The sequence below is a fragment of the Anser brachyrhynchus genome, assembly GCF_964034855.1.
Source record: "Anser brachyrhynchus genome assembly, chromosome: 3".
NCBI classification, from domain to species: Eukaryota; Metazoa; Chordata; class Aves; order Anseriformes; family Anatidae; genus Anser; species Anser brachyrhynchus.
This window is the reverse complement of record NC_137696.1, coordinates 30,911,604-30,934,941: the sequence shown is the minus strand read 5'-3', so window position 1 is coordinate 30,934,941 and position 23,338 is coordinate 30,911,604. Positions and strand designations below refer to the sequence as shown.

The window sequence follows — 23,338 nt, the reverse complement described above, 5'->3', positions numbered from 1 at the left end:
AGCTATCAACCTATATATTGCCTATGAATATCACCTGAAGTTTAAAATCTCAGAGTTTTGTAACAGCACAAATCAAAAGAGATTTTCATATCAGTTCTGGCAAGTAGAACATTAATTCCTTGGTAGGCACTGAAAACAAAAGGATGAAGAGCAGCTTTCCTGGCAAGTGTGTGGGTAGCTAGAAACAAAAGTCAATTTTCTTAACACTAACCCCTCTACATTGTAAACACCTCTGCCTAGGTTTTATTGCCTTATGAGAACAATGTCTTCAAATAAACGAGAGATTTATTTTCTATTCTAGTGGGAGCAGGACTGAGCCTTGTTCTGTAGCCTTGCAGAATTCATAAGTCTAAGAATGCAAGTCACAGCAGTGATAGCCAAGTTAGAAAAGCTGGTTTGTTATTAACTGGATTCAGTGGACCAAAGTGAGTTCACAGCTACTCAAGTAGTTTATAAAGATTTAAAATTGCAGTAATATCTATAATGTGCTGGTTTTGTCCTTTTGTCTACAGTTTTGATTGTTGCATGGGCCATATCAAAACAGGGGAATTTTGAATATGTGAGATAGAAATATATATATGTGTGTGTGTGTGTATATATATATACATATATATACACACACTTTTCAAACAAAGAACTCTAGAGAAAGAAATAGGAAATTAAGAGGAGGATAATTCAGAAAGTCACCTGAATGGATTTGAAGCTGAAGACAAATCCACTTAACTTGAAGCAGTGTTTATCTGTGCACGTTTTTTTTACTTTTATTTTCATAGCAGGTCCATAAATCCTGAGCACTGGCATTATTAAAAAAGATATTTTGAGCTAGAAACAATTGGCTAGTGATTCAGAAAATGATGTTCACTTGTAATAAAAGAACATAAGTAGCTGTAGGTAACTTCAAATAAAGTAACCTACCTCATACATGAAGCTTGTGGATGCCATGAGTTACAAAGATACTGAACGGCTTTACAAGGAACCCCAGGTAGATCTAGGGATTTGCACTTTGATATAGTCATGCTTTTGGTGAGAATTTAAACTAATCAGAAGCTACCATATGGTTTGCAGGTGGAAAAAATAATTGGATTAACAAAGCACACTCTTAATTGAAAATATCTAATCAAGTACCTGAAAATAAATCACTTAGAGGTGTTTGGTGGCCATGGTTTCACACTGACATGAACAAAGATGCCTGAAGTTTGGGAAGTGAACAATCATGTTGTACTTTTGAAGTGACGCTGGCTCTGTGCATGCTCCTTGGAGATGGGATTTACAACCAGAACTTCTGTTCTTGTCAAGCTTCTCACTTCCACCCACCTGCAGCAAAGATTGCTTTGAAGTATGCAGACTCGAGGTCTAATGTTATGTTACCATTACATTATTTACCATGCCTACAAGCTTCAGTCATAAATCAGAGCCACCAGCATGCTGATTATTGTGCAAGTGAAGAGTAAAGAGCCTGTTTCAGTGTTTCAACCTAGGTAATGATTACATGCTTTGTATTATAATAAAAGTGCACTAGCAAAACTTAATCCTATGGCAAACTAAGCCAACTAAGTTTGATTTTAGTTTTTAGATTGTATTCTTTCTTTAATGCCTAGCAAGGTGCATATTCCTTCCAGCAGAGATATTTGTAACATTTCCCTTCTCTGTAGATTCTCAGGTATCCAAAATTTGTGTTCATAGCACAGCTTTTCTTATGTTGGAGGCATTAAGAACATTACTCTCTTCCCAGTACACTCTTTTTGCAAAACTGGAAGAAGTGCAGAGCTCTTAGAAGGCTGCTGGACAATACTAATACGGATATATAAGACAGACATGAATACACATACACATACATGCAGAGTATAATCATAAAAGCCTTGTTTACCCCTTTAAACCTGAATTCCAGTCACTTTAACCCAAAGGACACAGGTCCTATTTACAATCACTTGTCACTATGAGTGACTGTACTGGAATATCCTTCCATTGCGATGTAGTCATTCTTTTTTAATCTGTAGGTAAGTTCTATATTTGTCATCCCAGAGACAATAGCTACTTTGTCCTGTTGATCTCAGCACAATTTATTTATTCATTAAGACAAAATAATGCAAGTAAAACACAAAGTGACTTTGCAGAGTGGCAAGCTAAACAACATTTTCCAAATTTATGCAACCAAATTTTTTCAAACATCCATAATCCATCTTGTATTCTTATCTGCCCATGCATGAGCAATAAGCAAGAGGAGTCTCTTAGAAATGAACATCCATCTAACAGCTGCTTGGAAGCAGTTATTGGAAACTGTATTTGGGGACAGGTATTTTTGTAGTAACCATATCAGAAGTGGGGTTTATTGGTCCCAAAGAGTTATGGCAGAAAACAATTTCTAGGGTTAAATCTGGAAAGTTTGCGAAAGGAATTTGGTGACTTATCTGTAGTTGATCAGCAGAACTACTAGGCTCTTGAAAGAAATTTAAGCACCTCACCAGTCAGCTAATCAGGGAAAAATAAAGCTTCCCTAAATAACCACACTTCAGAATAAAGTACACCACACCTGAGAATAATACACACTTACATACATCAAGTAGATATTTTATTGAAAAGAATGTGTGATCTGTTAGTTAATAAAAAAAAAAAGAATAATGTTTTTACTTTGTCAGGTACTATGTTGGAGAATCAACTAATGTCTTATTTGAAAAGTGGTTTCACTGTGAAGATCTTGGCACTCAACTTACACCAATAATTCAAGAGTAAGCCTTTTTCTGTGTAAATTTTAAAAGACATTTGAAATGATCTAATGGATCTTTATCAGCCTGTGACTTATATACTTCATTTTCTATTTATGCTGCATTTTTCATAGACTTGTTAGAAGTTAATTGCTGCTCTATAGATCTTTAATTTTACCTTGTATACCCTAAAATCATTAAATCAGATTTAAAAAAAAAAATAAGTGCCACCCACTGAAACTTGGAACATACTTTGTGAACAAGTAAGCATACATTTTTGCTAAATACAAAAACTGAATGAAAATTTAACACTAAATTGATGCTAGGTTAACTAGGTAAAACTCTAAGCTACCTCAGAGGTTTTCACTCTTATTGCTTGCCTTAGTTTAAATACTGTTAATCCATATTATTTATCAATAATCAGGACTGTGGCAAATTTGTTAGATATTGTAAAAAGCAGCTGCTTTCCAGGAAATGTGTGAATGTCATCAATTAACTTATGGATTTGTGAAATGTTTGCTAAATGTGAACTATGATCCAAGTAAACTTGTGCAAGTAGCAAGCAAGGGAAATGAAAATCAGTATAACACCAGAATAGGAAATTTTTTAGTGGCATGAATTTTTGAGGATTTTCAGCCAAACCCTCTGTCAGCAAAATAGGCGTAGCCCTGTTGAATACATTTGATAGTAGCTGAGGATCTGGCACAGCTATTTTTTTGCATTGCTGCCTAATCTATGTTAACCTACAGAACATGAACACAAATTTTTACTCTTGCTTAATGTTTATTATTTCAGGTTTTTCAATTCAAGGCAGTATAAAACTGGAAAACCAAATCCAGGTAATGTAAATTAATTTCAGAATTAGAACAATTATTATATCTGATTGAACAACAAGGATTCCGTCCACGTAAAATGACTAAGTTTCTGTTTTTCTTTCTCTGTGATGTACATGAAAATTGTTTGGGGAAGTACTTCCTTTCATTACCCCAACCACAAATAAAATCCATATACATGATTATCAAAAAGAAAAAGCCAAAATCCTGTCTGTTCATGTGAGGACATCACAATGACCAATCAGTTAACTGTACAGTGTGAAACCTCAGTATTTATATTTTTCTTGCATGCCATTCCAGTCTTATATTAAGAAAAAATCATCTCTGACTTTGGAGAATGAGGTTTTAGTGAGTTGGTCCTACACACTATATAGCTACTTGTTCTCCTTTACCTATAACTATACACTCAGGAAATAAAAATGCCCAAGGAAAGACATGTGCTTTTAGTTCATGTAGGGTCTGATTCATTTAATATTTCCATGCTGTCTTGCCCTATTTTTATTTTGCATCTATTTTTGGAAAGAAACTGCAACTTCCATACTGGAGAAGACACTCCAGTCATAACTGCACTCTTGAGTTTGTTGGGCAGAGACCTAGAACATGGATAGTGATAGGTAATAATCCCGACCAAAATGAAAAATTCACAGAAGAGTCCTGTGTATGGGATAGCAACCCTACAAGCCCCTGCACTTAGGGAACAGTAAGCCAGACAAAAACCTGCCTGAAAGACTGCAGCTGAAGCAGCTTTCAGCATTGTCTTTGACTAGGAAATGTGCTTCTCCAAAAAGACTCTGTGTTTCTTAAAAGAGAAAATTTGTCTCCATAATCTTACTTCTCTCTATCTATATGCACCATGAAAATGCTTCTCTCTTAATTTGGGCTTTTCCAGTCTTCCAAAAGACTATTATCACACCAGCCTGAATCATAGAACAGCTTGGGTTGAAAGGGACCTTAAAAACCACCTAGCTCCAACCCCCCTGCCATGGGCAGGGAACACCTCCCACCAGATCACGCTGCCTAAAGCCCCATCCAGCCTGGCCTTGAACACCTCCAGGGATGGGGCATCCACAGCTTCTCTGGGCAGCCTGTGCCAGTGCCTCACCACCCTCTAAGCGAAGAATTTCCTCCTAGCATCTAATCTGAATTTACCCTCTTTTAGTTTAAAGCCATTACTCCTCGTACTATCATTATCTGTCTGAGTAAAAAGTTGTTCTCCATCTTTTTTATAAGCCCTCCTTAAACACTGAAAGGCTGCAATGAGGTCTCCCTGGAGTCTTCTCCTCTTCAGGCTGAACATCCCCAGCTCTTTCAGCCTTTCTTCATTGGAGAGGTGCTCCAGCCCTGTGTTCACTTTCATGGCCTCCTCTGAACCCTCTCTAACAGATCCACATCTTTCCTTGTACTGGGGACCGTAGGGCTGGATGCTGCACTCCAGGTGGGGCCTCAGGAGGGCAGAGCAGAGGGGGACAATCCCCTCCCTTGCCCTGCTGGCCACTCCTCTGTTGAGGCAGCCCAGGATGCAGTTGGCCTGCTGGGCTGCAAGCGCTCACTGCTGGATCATGTGGAGCTTTTTGTCCACCAGAACCCCCAAGTCTTTCTCTGAATGAGTTCTTCTCCCAGTTTGTGCTCATGTCTGGGATTGCCCCAACCCAGGTGCAGCACCTTCCACTTGACCTTGTTGAACCTCATTAGGTTCACATGGGCCCACTCCTCAAGGTTGTCCAGGTAGTAGTGATCTTGGTTAATGCATTAAATTAGCACTCACAGATCTAGATGACCCAAATGGCATGCCTTACTATCCCAATAGGCAAATAATTCCTTTATATTTCTCTTTTGCCCCCCCCCCCCCCCGCTTTTTTTGGGGGGGGGGGGGGGGAGGGGGGGTGTTAGGGCAGCTACTGTCTCACTGTCTTCACAGTAGCACAGGAAGTATAATTTCAGATGAAGCCTCTAGATGCTGCTGTAATAAAAAAAAAATCCTCTCACACATGCTATCTTGTTCAATATGGTGATTTCCAGTAAGTGTCCCTCACCAGTATGAAGTAAGAGCTTATGACAGAAACCAGCTATTAAATATCAAAGCAGAAAAAAAGGACATTAAAGATTTATATTGTCAATATTTTTGCAGAAGATTAGAGCTAAAGAATAGACCTGACAGTCAATCAGAAGTTATAATATATATTCCTGCCTTTTTTTTTTAAACACAGAACTCTGAGAAATTCTTACTGATAAATCCAGTAAAGTCCTTTCCTTGTAAGTTATTCAAAAGCTGTGCAAAAGCCAAAAGACATAAAACTTTAATTAAAGCTGAAAAAAAGTTTTGTTTCTTTCAAGAGGAAAAACAACAACAACAAAAAAGAAAACAGTAAAGCAATAAAGGTACCTGTTTTGCTGAGAGCTCAATACATCTTTTTCCCCTGAATAGTTTCTTCCCTTGGATTAGCCTCCAAGTCAAGACAACAAATATTTGAAATGTTTGTGGCTTAACTATCGCTACAAGCAAAAGGGAGTCAACAAACTTCAATGGCAGGACTTCAGCCTACCAAACAGCTCAGGTTTTGCAATTTTCAGTACTCATTGACAATAAGATATTGAAAGTCTCAGTGGTGTCTTGTACATGGCAAAAAGACCCCACATCATTAGTTACAGAATTTTAAGGTAGCAGCTCCTGTCAGTGAGACTTGTGAGAAACAAGCAAGCAAGCAGAAAAACTAAAAACTTTCTTTCTCAGTCATGCACTTTCTCTCCGCTTCTTGCTTACTTCTCTTTCCCACTAGCTTTCTTCCGCTCTCACTCTCTCCTCCCTCTCTATTTCTCACATTCTCTCATTCTCTCTTGGCTTCCCTCTTTCTTGCACACTCTTGCCCTCTCACTTTCTCACACCTCCTCTCTCCTTGCCCTCCCTGTTCTCACTCTCTTGCTTTCATTTTTTCCTCTCCTGCTGGTTCTTTTCCTCTCCTGCTTTCTCTCTTGCTTGCATCCTCTCCCTCCTCCTTCCTTGCACATGCTCCCCCCTTCTCGCTCATTTTCTCACTTGCCTCTTTCTTCCCCTCTTCTCCCTTTCCCCATCTCTCTCTTTCATTCTTTCTCAGCTTCCCTTTCTCCTTCTCCCCTCCCTCCCCCCTTCTCACACACTCGTTTGCTTGCTTGCTCTCTCCCCCTTTAAGCATTATCCCATTCCTTCTTTTCCTTTCTCCTCTCTCTCTTCCTCTCTTGCACATCTCTCCCTCTCCCCCTTTCTTTCTTTCTTTCTTTTTTCCCTAAGAAGCAGAATTCAACAATCAGCATAACACTTGTAATATTTAACAAGCTACCACCAGTGTCTCATGATGTTTCACTCAGGACATGTTTTAACAAAATTTAAGCTGATCTATGCAGAGAGCTGGATTTCAGCCCTTTTAGTTTCTCTTCTGAAAATCCAGGATCTCTTCAGTGTTAAAGTGTCAGCTGAAGCACTCTCAGGTTCGTCTCTACATAAATCTGAACTGTTGCTTCCCCTTTTCAGAGAGAAAGGGATGAAAAACATCTTCAAAGAAAACCTTGATTGCAGCTCACTCATACGGGAAAGCTATAAATGGAATCAATCAAGCTTCAATTGCCTTTTTAAAAAATAAATAAAAAAAAGGAAAAAAAACACCACATCTAAGTCCAGACTTCTTGATTTATTTATGCTTTCTGTCTTGGCCAACACTAGGGCAAGTCCCTCAAAACAGGGTACTCAGAACATATGAAGAGGCAGCAATAGCTATTAAAAAGACACATTTTTAGAAGAGTTAAGAATATTCAAGTGCAATCAATCAGAAACACACATTTTGTGCAGTCCTTACCTGAGGCACTTTCCGTGGAACTGTTTTTTACTAAATTATTAGCCTCTTTTGTATGGAGATAAGGCCTGAGAAAAAGTCTCATTTCCTTTATCAATAAGGATGAATATATTTAGGACATAGGCTAAACATGGATCACTCAAGGTATGTTTGCCTGTTTGTTTTCCTTTACACAAACTTTGACATCAGGAATGACAATTATCAAAACAATTCTTGCTGGTTTTGGTTGAACCAGCCTGGAAGCAAGGCTCTCACAGTTTCTATTTCATCGCAATTTTATAGTGCGGACGAGAGACATTTAAATACAGTTCAGACAGACACAAACACTGGTTCTGAGAAACAGTAATGGCTGAACTTTGTTCACAGAAGTACTGAGAAGTTCAAAAGTTTACCTTGCTAGTACTCACTGAAATAATCCATGCTTTTTACGTGAAACGTGATGGAAGAAAAAGTGTGAGAAAAGACTTTTCCTAAGTTAGGATTTTAAATGTTCTTTAGGAATATTGATGGTGTAGGCAGAATATCACTTCTTGACTTATCCAAATTATTTAATCTACTTCCAATCATCAATGAAATTTTAATTCCCATAAAAGATTTATAGTCAATGGACATGTAGAAGAAATATGACACAAATACCAGTCCTATAGTGACTTCACTTCCAAAACTTGCATTGATTCTAGGAGTATCTAGGGTAATTCAGCATTTGGACTTTAAATTTGGTTAGTATTGTTAGAATACACCACAGTTCTATGCTTGTGATTCAGACCTGACAAAACCCAAGTATCTGAATGTGTAGGAAAAATTGAACAGTTTATTCAATCTGTTGGAGTAGGAATACCATACAGCCTAAGGTATAGCCTATAAATGTTTTCTAGTTTCAGTACTGCTATTAAACAAGATATAAGAGTGAGCTCAGTGCTATAAAAGTCTGTAGCTAATCTAGTACAACCTCTGTAGACAGTATTTGCAGTTGTTTCACTGGCATACAAAGTCAAGTGGATCAAAAGAAAAATATGTTGATAACTGAAAATAAGAAAAAAATATAAAGAAAACTGGCTAGGGGGAAAAATGAGTTCAATTAAAACTGTACCTCTGAATAATAAAAAGAGGGAAAGGAAGAAATTCTGTCTTCATTTACAAAATGGCAAATGTATGGTCATTCTTTTGAATTTAATATAACTATATAGGTATTTATTGTTCTGTTGAAGGTACACTGAAATAATTCTAAATATATGTTTTTTTAATTTTATTTTAAATGAGAACAAACATTTTGGAAATAAGTTTAATTTGCTAGAAAACTTAGCTTAGAAAACTGAATATTTGATTCTCCTTCCTCTCGTCTTTTAAGTACTTCCAACATATCTAGATTAGTACTTGTCTTCTATAATATGTGACTTCTTTCTGATTCAAATACTTGTATTAGAAGAACAAGCATATGAGCGTTTAGACATTAAGAAGTGTTTCTCTTGGGAATGTATTTTGCAAACAGCTAACAGGAGATCTCCAGGACAGAATGGTATTCAAGGTGACAAAAATAGTCAAGCATTTTGAACTGCCTGGACCCAACAAAATTGCACAAGAAACTGTAAGAATTTCCCAAGTCACGTTCATCTCTCTCCTGAAGCCCACCTGAACAGTAAAAGCTGCCTAAGTTGAAGAAGGGACTAGAATCATCTAATATACTCCTACAGTCCTATATAACCACACAGACACTCACTGGCTTCATCCATTTCCCCTTCCTTCGTGTTTAACAACTCTTTATACCACACAGATATATATATATATATACCCAGTGAGCGTATAGCTAATACTGTAGATGAAGAGTTCAGACAAACCAGATAGGCCACAACCAACCTAAGTTAGTAACACTTAAAACACTAATAAAATACCTTTACTATGTCTGAAATACACTGGCTGCTATAATTTGTCATATGAAAACTTCTGCTAAACTCTTCAATCCCAAACCTGGTATCATCCAAAAGCCAGGCCTGCCGGCTGCATGTTTCCTGGAGCCAGGAGCACTCCAAGCAGTTCATTAGGGACCCAGAACCACTAATGACAGCAGTCATCAAACAGCAACTACAAAAAATCTCTGGGAAGAAGAGTGCGTCTCCTACAATAGTCTCAGCTGAGCCTCCTCAAAGGAAGGCAGAACATAAACTGTATTCTCTGAGATCTATCCCAATGCTTCACTGTGGGAAGCAAGCCACTGCTGACCTTTAAGTACATAATGTATATAATAAACCCATCTTGGAAATTGAAAGAAACGCCATATAAAATTGTTTTCCTTTCTGTTCAGACTGGTAAATATATATATATATATATATATAATATTTTTAAAGCTCTAAAGCTCAGAGCAGTTTCACAGCAGGTACATCTTCTCTAATAAGGTAGCTTCTTTTTATCCTCATGTTCTTAAGTGTCCCCCAGACAGTAACATCTGAATCAGAAAACTCACTTATAGTGTCAGTCTGACATTTTCACTAGTGTTTCTAAGGCTATTTAGTAATAATAGCTCACACATGTTGTAAAAAGCCTTATCTCACAAATGTAGCGAGGTCTCACAGAACTTCCTCTTCTATGGGGGGAGATGTTACACACAAAGACAATTAATGAAATGCCCACAGTTATATAAAAGGCAGACTCAGAAACAAAAGGTAAGATTCCCGAGTTTAGGATTGTATTTGGAACCCTAGCCAGTATATCTCAATAAAATTTAGCATTCTTAATTACAATGACCCAGCTAGATCACGACAAGCCTTTAAACAGAAATATGGCCTAAGTCCTGCATTTTTGTTGTTCTAATTTACTCCCTTCCTCCTGGATGGTGATGTCTCCTTTTGAAGATGCAATATTTCTTTATTACAAAAATATTTTTCAAGGCTTTTCACATCAAACTCCTGTTTCAATTAGGAAAAAAATGTTGTTTAGTTTCTAACATAGATTTAATGGCACAAAGAAAAATGTGCCCAGAAATAATTACATGGATGAGCCATAAATTAGCAGTCGTGCCAACTCTCAGGGCACACTACAGAAACAAATACAGTTACACAGGGAAAGGTATGATTACACCATGTGAGTGCTGAATTTTCAGCTAAATTTTTCCGCATCTATACTTAACAACACTGAAATGAACTAACTAACCTCCTATGTAATAAGTCAATAAGTGCTCTCATTCTGGATTTTTGTATAGAATGAGTTAACTACTTTTTTTTTTTTAAACACAGGTGCCTAGAATTACGTCCCTGGGTCCACAGGTTCTAAATGATTTGATTTGCAGAGGTATTAAACTCCTACTAGTCTCATTGACATTTCTGTTAGCACTGAGAATGAAGCTGACTTTTCAAAGGAATTAGGTAGGCATGTTGGGAATAACATCCCAGTGTATAAATTATTGCCAGCATTGGCAATTTAACATGAAAATCTGCAAAACTGTCATGTCAGAACTATTCATTATTATATAGTATTATTTAAGAGATGGAAGGGATGCTTATAAAGTAGATAGAAATAAATGAATACACAATTCTAAAATAACTCCTTATCCCTAGCATAGGCCATTTTTATGCTTTTTAAAGGATAAGAACAAAATAAAGAGGATCTAAGTGTTCCCCTTTGGATAAGGATGCCTACCTCTTTTACAGAGGGAGACACTATTCATAAGGGAATTTCTCGTGTCCTTGCTCAGAGATGAGCCCACAGCATGCAGAGATGGGTTGGTTCTAAGGCAGCACCATCACTCAGGGTGGAGGGCCTTTCTCAATTAGTAAGAACATACCAGGTGATTTAAAGAGTCAATGATTTTTCCATCTAGACTGCGCTGCCTAGAAGTGAAGAATGGCATGTCACTGAAAAAATACAGTTTTTCATAAAGCCAACGTAATCAGTTTCATAGTTGACACTATTTCAATGTATTGTATTTTATAGACTTTATTGCTTTTTTTCCTTTGCAACAAATCTCAAAAAACAAGGTTCGCAAGAAAGCTATGGAAAGAGCTTGGGGTTAGTAGATCTTAAGAAACGCTCTGGGAGAATGAGATGATGCTTGACAAGAAAGTTTAGGTATATCACTGGAGTAGGGGAAGGGGAGCTCCCAAGTAGCATGCAAGTCTGGGATAAGCAAATGCACGCACATCTACCTGTTAGCCAATAGCAATTCTCTTTATTGCTATCAGAAATACAGTAATCCCAACAAGTCCCCAGCTCTCCCTTAGACTGTCTCTGTCAAGGTTGTGCTCACAATACCTGGGATCATACACGTTGGAAAGCTGAGACAGGAACAAGCTGTACGAGCACTGGCAGTTTTCTTGCGTGCCTTCTGTCCTTTTCTTTTTCTCCCCACAACTTCATATTCTTGGTTTCAATAGAGTCTCTATTGTTTAACTGAAATCAACAACCAATGAAAACTGTAATTTTCTGTTTTTAAATATTTATAAATTCATTCCGTAAACATGATGTATTTTTCAGCTTAACATGATATCATCACATTCTAATTTAAAGCTGGAAAGAGCTATAAAAACCATAAAGAACTCATTGCTGGGGTATGAATATTTAATAGTAATGAACTCCAAAAATGGACTTAACTATTGAACTATTTAAATGGATCTCCTGAACAGTACAACATGTAGGAACATATTAGATTTGATATTCCACTTAGCGATACATCTGTTGGAGATAAATACACAAGGCTTTCAGCTGACTAGCTTAGCAAAGTGTAAGAAGATGTCAATTCTAGCATTTTTTATTTTTTATCCTTATTATCACTAAGGTCTCCTTGTCTCACAGTGTTAATATAAAGTAATAAATCCAGAAACACACCAACTCACATATCCTGTTACTGAAAGCCAATATACAGGCTAAGCAGAAATATATGCAACAGTAACTAAATATAAGCCATTGGGCTGATAAGAAAGACTCAGTTCCTTTGAAAGCACCAGGCTTCAATCCCGGTACATGTGAGATTGCAAAGTACTGGATCCTCCTCACTGTATTTTATTAGCTCAAGTTCACAGGGATCAGGGCACGTGCAGCTTTCAGCTTCAAGGGATAATCTGCAGATGAGGACTTTAGATGAGGACTCAGTCAAGCAGGTCATTAACAATGTCAGACGCATCATGTCACATACGTCATCATCACAGTGCTCTCCTATTTGTTCTGCAATAACAGGCAAGAGAATCATCATAGTGGCTAACACCAAACATTGACTTCATCCAGACTGTTTTCAGAGGTCATTGTCCTACTACTGGCCAAGTATTGTTAACTTGTCTGAATTAGGAATAAACTCAAACCCCATCACAAACTAGGGCCCACTGACAAGAAAGTGTCAGAAGACTGAAAGTTCTTCAGGGCTTCACTTGAAATGAAGCTCTACTTGCAATGTGTGGGCTCTTTATAAAAAAATAATAATAAAAAAAAGGCAGGATGTGTTACACTCTGCCTTGACCCTAAGTATGAGTAGATTGCTTTCCTGTAGCCCTGTGTAATGGGACATCCTGTATCCTGTTGATCAAGAGTTGATCACTAGAAAGAGGAAAACTAGCAAAATTATGCTTACTATGAATAAGTGACAGAAGTTAAGATACCGACTAAGAAATTGATAATTAATTTTCATTGTTAGATTTGTGTTGCTTCTTGCTCAGAACACAATCAGATTTTTTTTTCCTTTTTTTTTTAAACCCCAAATTCCTTGTAAATCATTGGGAGCATTTATAGTTCTGCTTGCAGAAAACTTCACAGTGCCCATCCTCAGTCTGTTGCTATCCACTCTCCAGCATGTGAAGCCAGAACTGATGTTGGCCTGACGCTGGAATTCTTGATCAAGGTGTAATCCCATGAGCTGAGCAGGACTGTCATGGCATCTTGGTGTGTGTTTGTATATGTATACCTATATATATATATATATATATGGGGAGAGATGTAGATACAGGTAGATATAGCATGCGATAGAGTAAGAGATGAAAAATCTATACATATATTTGTGTGTATATATATATACACAAACACACATGTATTACAAAATACTATATTTTTTTTTACTAAAGCCCTACCATTGTCTTTCTTGTATTACAAAAGGCTTTTCTAATTTCAAGTGACCTGTTTTAGTCTGATAACAGAAAATTCTCTGCTATCTTCATATTACTTTAGAAAGTGAAGATTGCTACTATTAATGAAATATTTAAAAGCTATTGGAATCCTAATTGCTCTGAGTACCTTTTGATAAAACATCTTGATTTTTTTTCTTCTGTGTGAGATTATGCATCATGATGTTTTAGATATTTATTTTGTATTACTCCCTAACCAAAAAAAAAAAAAACCAACAACTTTGCAGTGGGTATAGTTGGATGTATCTATAATTTAAGGACAAAGTGTACAAGTGTTTCTAAATACCTCCAAAGCAAGTTTGATGAACCTGTGAAAGTGAGAAATAAAATCAGATATATTGCAGTGTGAAAATAAATCACGAAACAATGGCCCTAACATTGCTTTGTAGTGTCATAAAACAATAAAACATAGTGTTTAGACTAGCTCCTGTTAATGTTTCCAGGCCCAGATTAGAATAAATCTAATGTAAAGTATTGTGTTTTTTTGTTCTTAAAAATAAATAAATAAATAAATTCTATTTAGAATAGAATTTACTCTTAAAGAGAATTTATTCTAATGACAAAACCTGTTTCCACAACAAAAAAGAGTTAACATCCCATCCAGATCTTCTGGAGATAAACATGGATATTTGGTGCATACTATGATCCATCAAATAGCAGCAGCTTATGCAGTATACTCCCGTGCCCTGGATGCACTGACCACCTTCTCACACTGTTCAAAAACTGCATCTGAAATGGCCTTCCATGAAAAACTGCAGTGATGCTTTCAAAACACTCCAGAGCCATGAAATGTGGCTTTGGAAAAGAACCAGAAGAATTCTGCCTAAGGAATACCCTAATACTTGAAAAAACCTACTCTTCCTTATGTTGTAACTAGAATTTGGCTGAGAGTTTATTAGCTCAATGCCTTTGGGAGACAGACGTATGGTGAGTTTTTCCTGCATCTAGTTGGCATCCCGACATGAAATTGTTCTAGAGGCATTCCCCTGTGGCTTCTCAGAACCAGCTACCTAGGATCCCCAAGGTGATTACCCTGTCTCTGAACTTCACTGCTAGACAAAATTAACTTTAGTCATTTACCAACTCACAGCAACACGGAGCACAAGTCTTGAATTTTACTAGATACAGTGAAACTGCATTCAGTCCTCCAGCTGTTTTAAAGTAAATCAGTTATGAAGGAGAATTACTGGAAATTAAATCCACCTACAAATCCAAGAGCACCATGAGAAAAGCCTTTATATTCAATTTAACATTGTGATAACCAGGTTGCTTCATTGTGGCCAGTGTTTTTAGCACCTAGGGGAGAAGAAGCACAAAGGCCAGTACTGACTATGTGAAAGAGAGGAAGGTGGTTCAGGGGGTCTCATTCCTCTCCTAGGGGGACATGTTAGGGGTTGCTCAGCAAAGGCTCAAAAACAATACATCAGTTTTTATAAAAGCACAAGCTGGTCTGAAAGAGAGCAAAGAGCATGTCCAGAAGGACTATCTAGTCTATCACATACTGTTTGAACTTGTTTTTAAGAAGCCTGGATGCACAATTCTGACAACAGCTTCAGAGAAGCAACTTCACCAATACAGGCAAGTAAGACACGCGTCTTAACCTCAAGTGCTACATCGTGATAACTGTAATAGCAAACAGTGCTATGGTCATGCTATGGACTTTCACCTAGGTAATGCCTGTGAATCGAATTTTTCAAGCTGTAAGCAACCGTAAAAAGTTTGCAAAGCTCAAGGAAAATGCCACTGATAGTCCTCTGATGCGTTTACAGATGATATCCTGAAAGAAACACCTTTCCCACTGAATTCCACTTCTGTTATGGAGCCATTTTCCTTCCATGGCTGGTTGAACGATCATCGCAGAGAAATAAAACAGAAGCAATCCTTGAGTATCTTTGGAGATAACTTTGAAACAGAGGTAGGTGGTTTAATTTCTATGAAAGAGGAGATTTTTAAAGGTACAGATAACAGGTGCCTCGTGTTCAGACTGAACGAATCCAGGCCTTGCAACCCTATCTGCTGAGAAAATCAGGCACCTTTAAAAAGCAATTCACTCGTAGCCTGCCCTGCCCCTTGGAAATGCCCACCTTTGGCCACTGATCCGACTCGCCTAGGGCAGGGGACTCCTATCTCAGATACTTCCATTTGCAGAATCAACCCTAACCTTATTTCCACTCACTTCCTTTGGGATTAAAACAGCTTCCCCGCCCCCTTATTTCCCACATCAGAAATACCAGCAAGATGCTAACACTGCTCACAAGTGTGTTCAGCTTCCCTATATGTTTGTACAGCACTCTTGGTGCCAAATCTAATTCAAGTGTGTAAATACACTTTTTTTCCCTCCTTAATCTACATAAAATGGAAACAAAGACCTGAACAGCCCAGGCCATGCTAGAGCACTGTACTTCTCAGCCTTGTCAAACACAGTCCAGCTTGAGTGTAAATGAAGCTGTCACCATCTGAATGTCTATGCTGCATGCACGATGGTTTACAAAACATATTTTCTCCCTGGGTTACTTGGAGTCATATTCTGAAGAATCCACTACATTTGACAGCAGAGTGACAGAGTGTGGGACTGTCAGGAAGAACACAAAAAGGGCAGATAATGAGAAAAATAAGGTCTGGTCTACAGCCTTTTTAATGTTAATGGAAGAATCTTTTTGACTTCAACACACTCTTGACAGGGCCCTGAGTTCATGAGGAGGAAGCGCCTGTTCCAAGAACAGAAGCAGGAAGGATATAGATGCAAAGCAGAGAGTGGGAGGAGGCAGAAGGAGTAGATAAGTGAGGATGCAGAAGAGCATAAGGAGTGGCAGGTGTGATCAGTTCCCTTTTTATCAGTAGGAATCAATATGAGAATACCAAACGTAATGTGAATTTTAATGTCTGTAAAAATAATGTCATCCTCTATGAAGATTTTTCTTTAAAAATAGAATGTTTAAATGCTGTAGAAAGATGAATGTGTACACTTCAGTCACTGGGATGAATCCATTACTTTTCTTTCCTTTTTTTTTTTTTCTAGGTTATAGCTTATGGACCAGGAACAACTGAAAAAACTAAAAGTAATTCAGATATCTGGATATGGCAACTGGTATGTGACAATTCACACATACTAACCCATGAATTCACATTACAGAGCAAACTGCACAGTTGTAAAGCCTCTTACTACCAGCAACAAAAATTAATGATTACCTTCCTTCTCACAGAAGCCATCATTGACAGGAATCATCGTTTGACTTTAAACTATCATGAAAAAAAAATTCTGTAAACTGCCACCATAAAAATAATCCCTCTTTTCCCTCATCTTGTATGAGGAGGACAAAACTACTGCCATCCTCTATCAGTTCTAGGTGGGGATTTTGATTCCTGCTAGGGTGTACCTTGCAAATACATCAGAATGCCTCTGGGTGATAAAATCATCACCTATTAGTACTTGCCTTGAAGTTTTTGTCCTCATACTGAACTCCAGCTGGAATTCGGTAGACAAAGCTAATAAAAATCCAAGATCATTTTTATGCTAAAGCACAGTGGTAGTTGATCCAGATGCTCTTCTTTCTCCTGGCTTCAAAGAAACACCTGCAGCCCAAGGGGAAAACAGCAGAGAAAAGCTGGTTTCCCTTTACACAAGTCAAACTAGCTCGTAAGGCAGGTATTTCCATCAGTTCCTGTTCTGTTGAAATTCACAGGGACTATCAAATACTAATTAAAGACCTAATATTCTTGAAAGACACTTGTTTACACTGCAGCTCACTGCAGCCTGTGCAATCAAGACCTTGCTGCTGGCAGGAATCTGGTTCCTCTGCTTGACAAGATAATGATGAGTCTGTTCCAGTGTAGACGGATGCCTATTACTGATTTCTGTCAGCTCCCTGCTGACTTGTGAACTTCTTTTCAAGACTTAAAAAAGTATTAGGAATCAGTAAAGTAGAAGAGGAGCTTGAAGTACTACAGCAGGTTATCCCTGTAAGTTTCCAGAGAGTCGTACCAACTGGCAGGCTGCTGTGTTAGATTGGTAGCAGCACATCCCTAAGGCATCAGGCAATAGGTTGCTGCTTTATGATGAGGAACAACGAACCATGAGGCATGTTTTTATTGATGCTAATAGTGTCAGATGGGGAAGATCAGCTGAATATTTAGCTAGATCTTGTAAAACAGTGTTTTGTTTGAAGTGCTCTTTCAGTAGGAAAGATTTCCATACTTACCTTCAGCATTTTCTTTCTGCTGGTGATAGGACATGGAAAACTAAAAGCTGTCTGTCTCTTCTTTCCCTTCAGGAGGGTGCATCTACAGTTACTATGGATGGTAAAACCCTGACTCTAACTGCTGGTGACAGCCTGCTTGTCCGTGCCCAATCTCTGTGAGTAGAGACGAGCGATTCAACAGCATGATTTCCCAGGCTCCAACAACATAAATTCTGTCTATTTGGTCCATATCAAGCTGGGCATCAGCTGGTGCAGAAACATTGCCTCTGTGATTGCAGGATTTGCAATAGCCTGCATTATTCCTTAGGGCAGAAGTGTCTTTTGGAGGAAACAAAGCCAGGCATTCATTCTAGTTCACCTTGTATGATTAAGCTGGGGAAAATAAAAGATAAACACCAAGAAAAGGCAGCACACAAAAGACCATGCATAAAGGTAGATGGCAAGAATGCTAATACTAAATGGCAACAGCAAATCCTCTAAGCTTCAGATCAGCCTTAATCAAAATCAATACAGTGAGATCTGGGTGCCAGACCAAGAGCACAGTTTTCTTCCTGGATAGGATGCATAAGGCTGTTTCACAATCATGGTACACATAATATATGTAAAAAGAAAAACTGGTGAAAATAGTTTCCAGAAGGAATGGAAAGTATTTGCCAACTCTTGTGAAAAGTGGCATAGGTCGATAAAGTGCCCATCGTGAAGAATTACATACACCCACTAGTTTGCTGCATTGTATTACTATAGGCAGATGATTACAAATGGTCTGCTTTCCTACAGGAAAAAAAAAAAAGCAAGCAAACAAACAAAAACTAATAAGTAGTAATGATGATGTTTGCTAATCACTAAATAACACCATAAGCCGTTGCTGAAAGACCTGAAACCGTCCAGCTGCACAGAATGGTTCTCTGCACCTGTGATTCCAACAAGTACCTCTTCCCCTCCTCCCTCCACCATTATGTCCACTGCTTCTATGAAATCACTTCTCTTAAATTAATTCCCAGTCCTGCAGTCAATCAATGAGACTGTTTTCAAAATCCTGGCATGATGCATGTGCAGAGATCTGCCAGCACAGATCATATTGGATTAAGGCATTTATCAGACTTGTACAGCAGGCACATACTATTGTACATATCACTGCTGTACGCTGATACTGATCTCTGGCCATCTCTGAAACTGGCATAAACACCTAATACAAAGGTGATGACCACAAGGCAAAAATACTCCTCAATTCTTAGATGCTTATATTGTTAAAATAATCTGTTTAAATCCTTACATTACTGAGATCAGAATTTCCCCTTGCTTCATCCATAAGAAGAGAGATGTTCTTCCCCATTGTGTCATGATGTTTGGCTTACATGGATGATTACGAAGAGCTGTTCTGAAAAATATAGCAAGATATACCAATATGGAAATAGAACAAATGTAGTCAGAAGAGAAATTGTTTGTAATTCCTCTACTTTTCAGGAGCATCAAGGTATTTAGTTGTTAGGTTTGGTAGTTGGTTTGTCCTCCCCACCTCCCCTACACATTCAATCACCTCTCTTTCTATTTTTCCAGGTACTTCTGGAAAAGAGAAGAAGAATGTGTTGCTCTTTACATTGCTCAGGATCCAAAACGCAAGCAGCCTTATAGTTAGTTTCTGTACCAGCTGACATTGATGAGAAAAATTTTAACCTACTTATGTTATCTTAATAAATTTATAGTCAGAACGCCTGTAAATCTGAACAGTCTAACACAATAATTACACTGGAATCAAGTGTTATACCCTATTATAACTTTTTTTTTCCCCAAGTAGTTAATGTTTCAGCAAAATCTACAATCTGTAATTTTGTTAAAAACAAGCAAAGCAAGAATTCTTACATGAAAGCAAATAAAAACAGATCCAAGTAGCAGGATTAGCTATATAGTAATATAAGTGTTAGTATCTGGAATAAATTGAAAGCTTTTCAAGTGCAAGTGTCCTCTGTGAGGTGAAGAAAAGGAGATAGGACAGATATTGTTGTGCTTATTTACAGAACATTCTTCATTTCTTTGCCTCAGTTTTGCCATTAGTAATAGATTAGGTATGTTAGTTATCAAGCCCACAGCACAGGGGCTTATATTTGTGGTAGTTTACAGATCTTCTGAGATCTTTAGATAAAAAGCCCTTAAAAATTTAAAAAAAAAAAGAAACTATCTGCTTTACTATTTGAGGATCTCAATCCCTTGGCAAAAATTGGAACGTGTGTTAGTAAAGGGGGAAGCAGTAGAAGCAGTAACATCACACATTACTTAGATCATCACTGTACTTGCTTCAGGTAACTTTAGCTGGTTAACAAATCTGGCAATGCAGTACCAATCACAGCTGGTAGTAACATGCCAGGTATACCATGTGGGATGCTGCTTATGCACCACACTATCATCATGGCATCTTGGTCCTGGATTTCCAGCTGTAGAAGTCTCTATTTAAAATAGCCTAAAACATGTGGGCTTTGGTTTTTTTTTTTGGTTTTTTTTTGTTTGTTTGTTTTAAATGTTGCACTTTACATTATTAAACATTTAACTAACCTGTTTTCTGATGTTGAGCTTTATCGATTACATGCTTGAAAAAGCATGAAGTTACCATGTCTTGATTTTTGTAATAACTCTAATGAAAGTTCAGAAAATATTTCTTTAATATATCTATCACCCACAAAGCTCAGTAAACTGAAATGTTGTATGTGTTTTACATGAGTGTTTGTACTTCTGGTGAGAAAAACTGAGATATGTTGGCCTTAATTTATAATATATTTAGGCTCATTAGCTTTTCTAGTAAAGCATACAGCAGAATTTTGCTCTGTTCTACTAATAACAGGGGATCTAATTTGAGAACCTGAGCCCTGTCCTTAAGACTATTATGGATGTGACCTACAACAGACAAGTGTCCCTTGAATGGGGGAGTAATTTATCTGATTACCTTTGGTATTGATAGGCCTGTCTGTCTGCAGTATTGCCTGCTCCCTGAGTGAACATCTACAGCTGAAGAATCTAGGGTATCAAAGCATTGTATTTTCAGTTTACCAGTTTGGAGGTAACTACTACAGTGCTAGTTCTGGGTTTACTTCATATCACAGAAATGTTTGTATTTCACACAACAGTAAATGGATAAAATACACTAGTATGTATGATGATCTGCAGCAGCTCTTCACACATTCAGAGGCACTGCGAGCCATGGAAATTTCAGAATGCAAATTTAAGCACCTCTAGATTACAGATACTTTCCACCTTTAAAGACTTCAGGGTTTAGAATTAAGGCTCCACTCAAACATATTCCTTCTCTTTCTAAGTAAGGCGCACCTGCTGTTTGATTTGGGTACTGATTTTCAATCCAAATCGTACATCTATTCAGTCCATCTATTGCCCATGGTTTCTCCAAGACTCAGAAACAATGCCTTTATACAAATATGAATTCTAAACTACAATTTACTCTACTACACAGAAGAGAAAAAACATACCTGCACTACACTTCAAAAATGAATTATTACTGCGACACACTCAGGACTGTCCAGAGTCACAAGCCAGAGCTGGCTGACCTGAAAGCTTAGAAGCACACTCAAAGGAGTCTGAACCTACCTACAAGCATATGCAGTTACCCAAGCCTGTATTTCACCTAGCCTGGAAGTCAGCAGGAGTTTTCCCTTTAACTTCAAATGGGAAAAGGCAAGTGGCCCAATGTTGCCAGTTGTTTGGCAAATTATCAAGAGAGGTTGTGGATTTTCAGTGCCTTTAAAATGTTCGAACAGTGAGAAAAATGCTAAGTTTTGTGAAAAGAAAGATAAGACACACCCTTTTAGCTACTAATATATTGTGTTTTCTATTATTACAGCATTTAAATTTATATGAGCGATATAAACATTATGATAGCATTTCAAATTGAGCAAGACCTTGTGTTAGAGTCAGTTATAAATCAGCAACGTAGATCAAAAATATTCATTGTAATTAGTACCTCCAATTGCCAACTAAGCTAGATAGGTCTGACCTGATAGTGTACTTTTATTCTGGTTTTGAGCTAAGCTGAATTATAAAAATTATTGAAATAAGTTTCGATACAGTCTCAATATTCTTCCTTATTAAGTGCTGAATTATGAGACAATAATAAAATATGTTGATTAACACGGTTATATTACGTATCTGCACAAGTAAAATCCAACACAACTTTATGCAAAACACAGGTAAACAGTGACCCTCACAGATCATGTTGTAGCATATCACAGAAATCAACAGCAGAGCTCAAGACTGTCCCATTGTTCTTAAAAGTAACAGAGAACAGTTAAGGCAAGATAATGATCAGATGCCAACTACATTTCACATTGCAATGAATCAATTGACAGCTTGCAAAAGTCAAGAGATGAACTCTCCTTCCTCCATGCTTGCTTTATTTTTAGATCCTGCTTGTTCCTTTGAAGTAACAAACTACCAGAGCCAGAAAACCAGACTAGATGGATCAATTAACTGATCAGGTGTGTTGTAGTAAACTCTTTCCTCAAACCCACACAGCATTTATTCATGCTTGTAAACCAATCTTCTCTAATTTTATGAAGATAATACTTTCACTCTGGTGTTAAAAGCATTCATTGTACTCCAATTTCAGATCTCCAACCACATTTATGTTATAGAACAGATGCACGTAAAACAACACTCCCACCATCATAGCATATAAGTAAAGGAAGCTTTTTTTTTTTCTTTCTTCAAATTCCTACAAAACCAACTTGTGTTCATGATGCAGATTTCAGTGAGTTGTGGGTTCTTTCTACTTATTTTATTTTCAGTTAATTATTCAGAGTGCACTTTAATAAACATACCAGGCTAATAAAGGTTATCGCCTCCTGGTCCGTTTCTGGTTGAAGACACACATAGTTGTAAAGCAACTCTTCAGCATCAAACTATGCAGAATAACAGCTGGTTGGACCCAAATTAAAAGTGTTGATTTTAAAGTAATAATGAAGAATACAAAGTCAATATACACCCTGCAGCTCAGAGTAAATATCTCAACCCACAAGTGCCAGCACTATCTGGCACAAAATGATCTTATGGTGGATCCAGCCAGTGATATCAGTGATTGTACAGAAACTGTGGAAGTCCATAAAAGCTCTCTCTTTTACTATTACTGAAATTTTTATTAAAGCTTGAAAGCTAGGGGGAAAATATATATCAAATCAATACATATCCAACAGTTCCTGTTCAGCACCTTAGCAGAAATAAACCCTGCTGTTAGGTAAATCGAACCCAAATGCATGCATAAGATTCACTTCTGCAGACAGCTCTCCTGTTTGAAGATCTGTGAATCACATACAACAACTCTTTCCAAATTGATGTTGCTTTAGGTTAAATATACCTCCAAGATCTTTGACCAGGTAATTCAATTAAATTGCATCACAACCACAAAGATTTGAACACCACTTTATATTTTTGAAGAGCAACTCAACAGGTGTATATATATGACCATTACATAGATAAATAAAAACATATGTCCCTGGTTCGGGAGATAAATTATGCTGAAGTCAGGGCAAAATTATTTGGGTTCTACAAACATTTAAATGCCACCCTGCCATGCTTTGCTCTGAGGGTGCAGCCACCTCCACTGAGGACCCACAGGGCTTGGTTTCTACTCTTTCCAAGATTTGAGCCAAGCTCATTCTCTTCTTGCAAATCACAGCCAGAGAT

At 37.6% G+C, this 23,338-nt stretch overlaps 2 protein-coding genes across 5 annotated transcripts in view; one reads left to right on the top strand and one right to left on the bottom strand.

The window, feature by feature from the left end:
- The window catches only part of HAAO (3-hydroxyanthranilate 3,4-dioxygenase), a 35,252-nt gene extending 14,889 nt beyond the window's left edge, over positions 1 to 20,363 (top strand). Inside the window, exons 5-10 of the mRNA XM_080586139.1 lie at positions 2,637 to 2,726; positions 3,498 to 3,541; positions 15,227 to 15,372; positions 16,477 to 16,545; positions 17,729 to 17,811; positions 19,214 to 20,363. Coding sequence (XP_080442265.1) covers positions 2,637 to 2,726; positions 3,498 to 3,541; positions 15,227 to 15,372; positions 16,477 to 16,545; positions 17,729 to 17,811; positions 19,214 to 19,292 — 511 coding nt within the window. The 3' untranslated portion in view covers positions 19,293 to 20,363. The remainder of the gene's footprint in view (positions 1 to 2,636; positions 2,727 to 3,497; positions 3,542 to 15,226; positions 15,373 to 16,476; positions 16,546 to 17,728; positions 17,812 to 19,213) is intronic.
- Positions 18,930 to 23,338, bottom strand: part of MTA3 (metastasis associated 1 family member 3) — a 196,611-nt gene continuing 192,202 nt past the window's right edge. For all 4 annotated transcript variants that reach the window (XM_080586122.1, XM_080586123.1, XM_080586124.1 and 1 more), the window contains one exon: positions 18,930 to 19,034. The gene's annotated coding sequence lies outside the window, so the exon portion shown is untranslated. The remainder of the gene's footprint in view (positions 19,035 to 23,338) is intronic.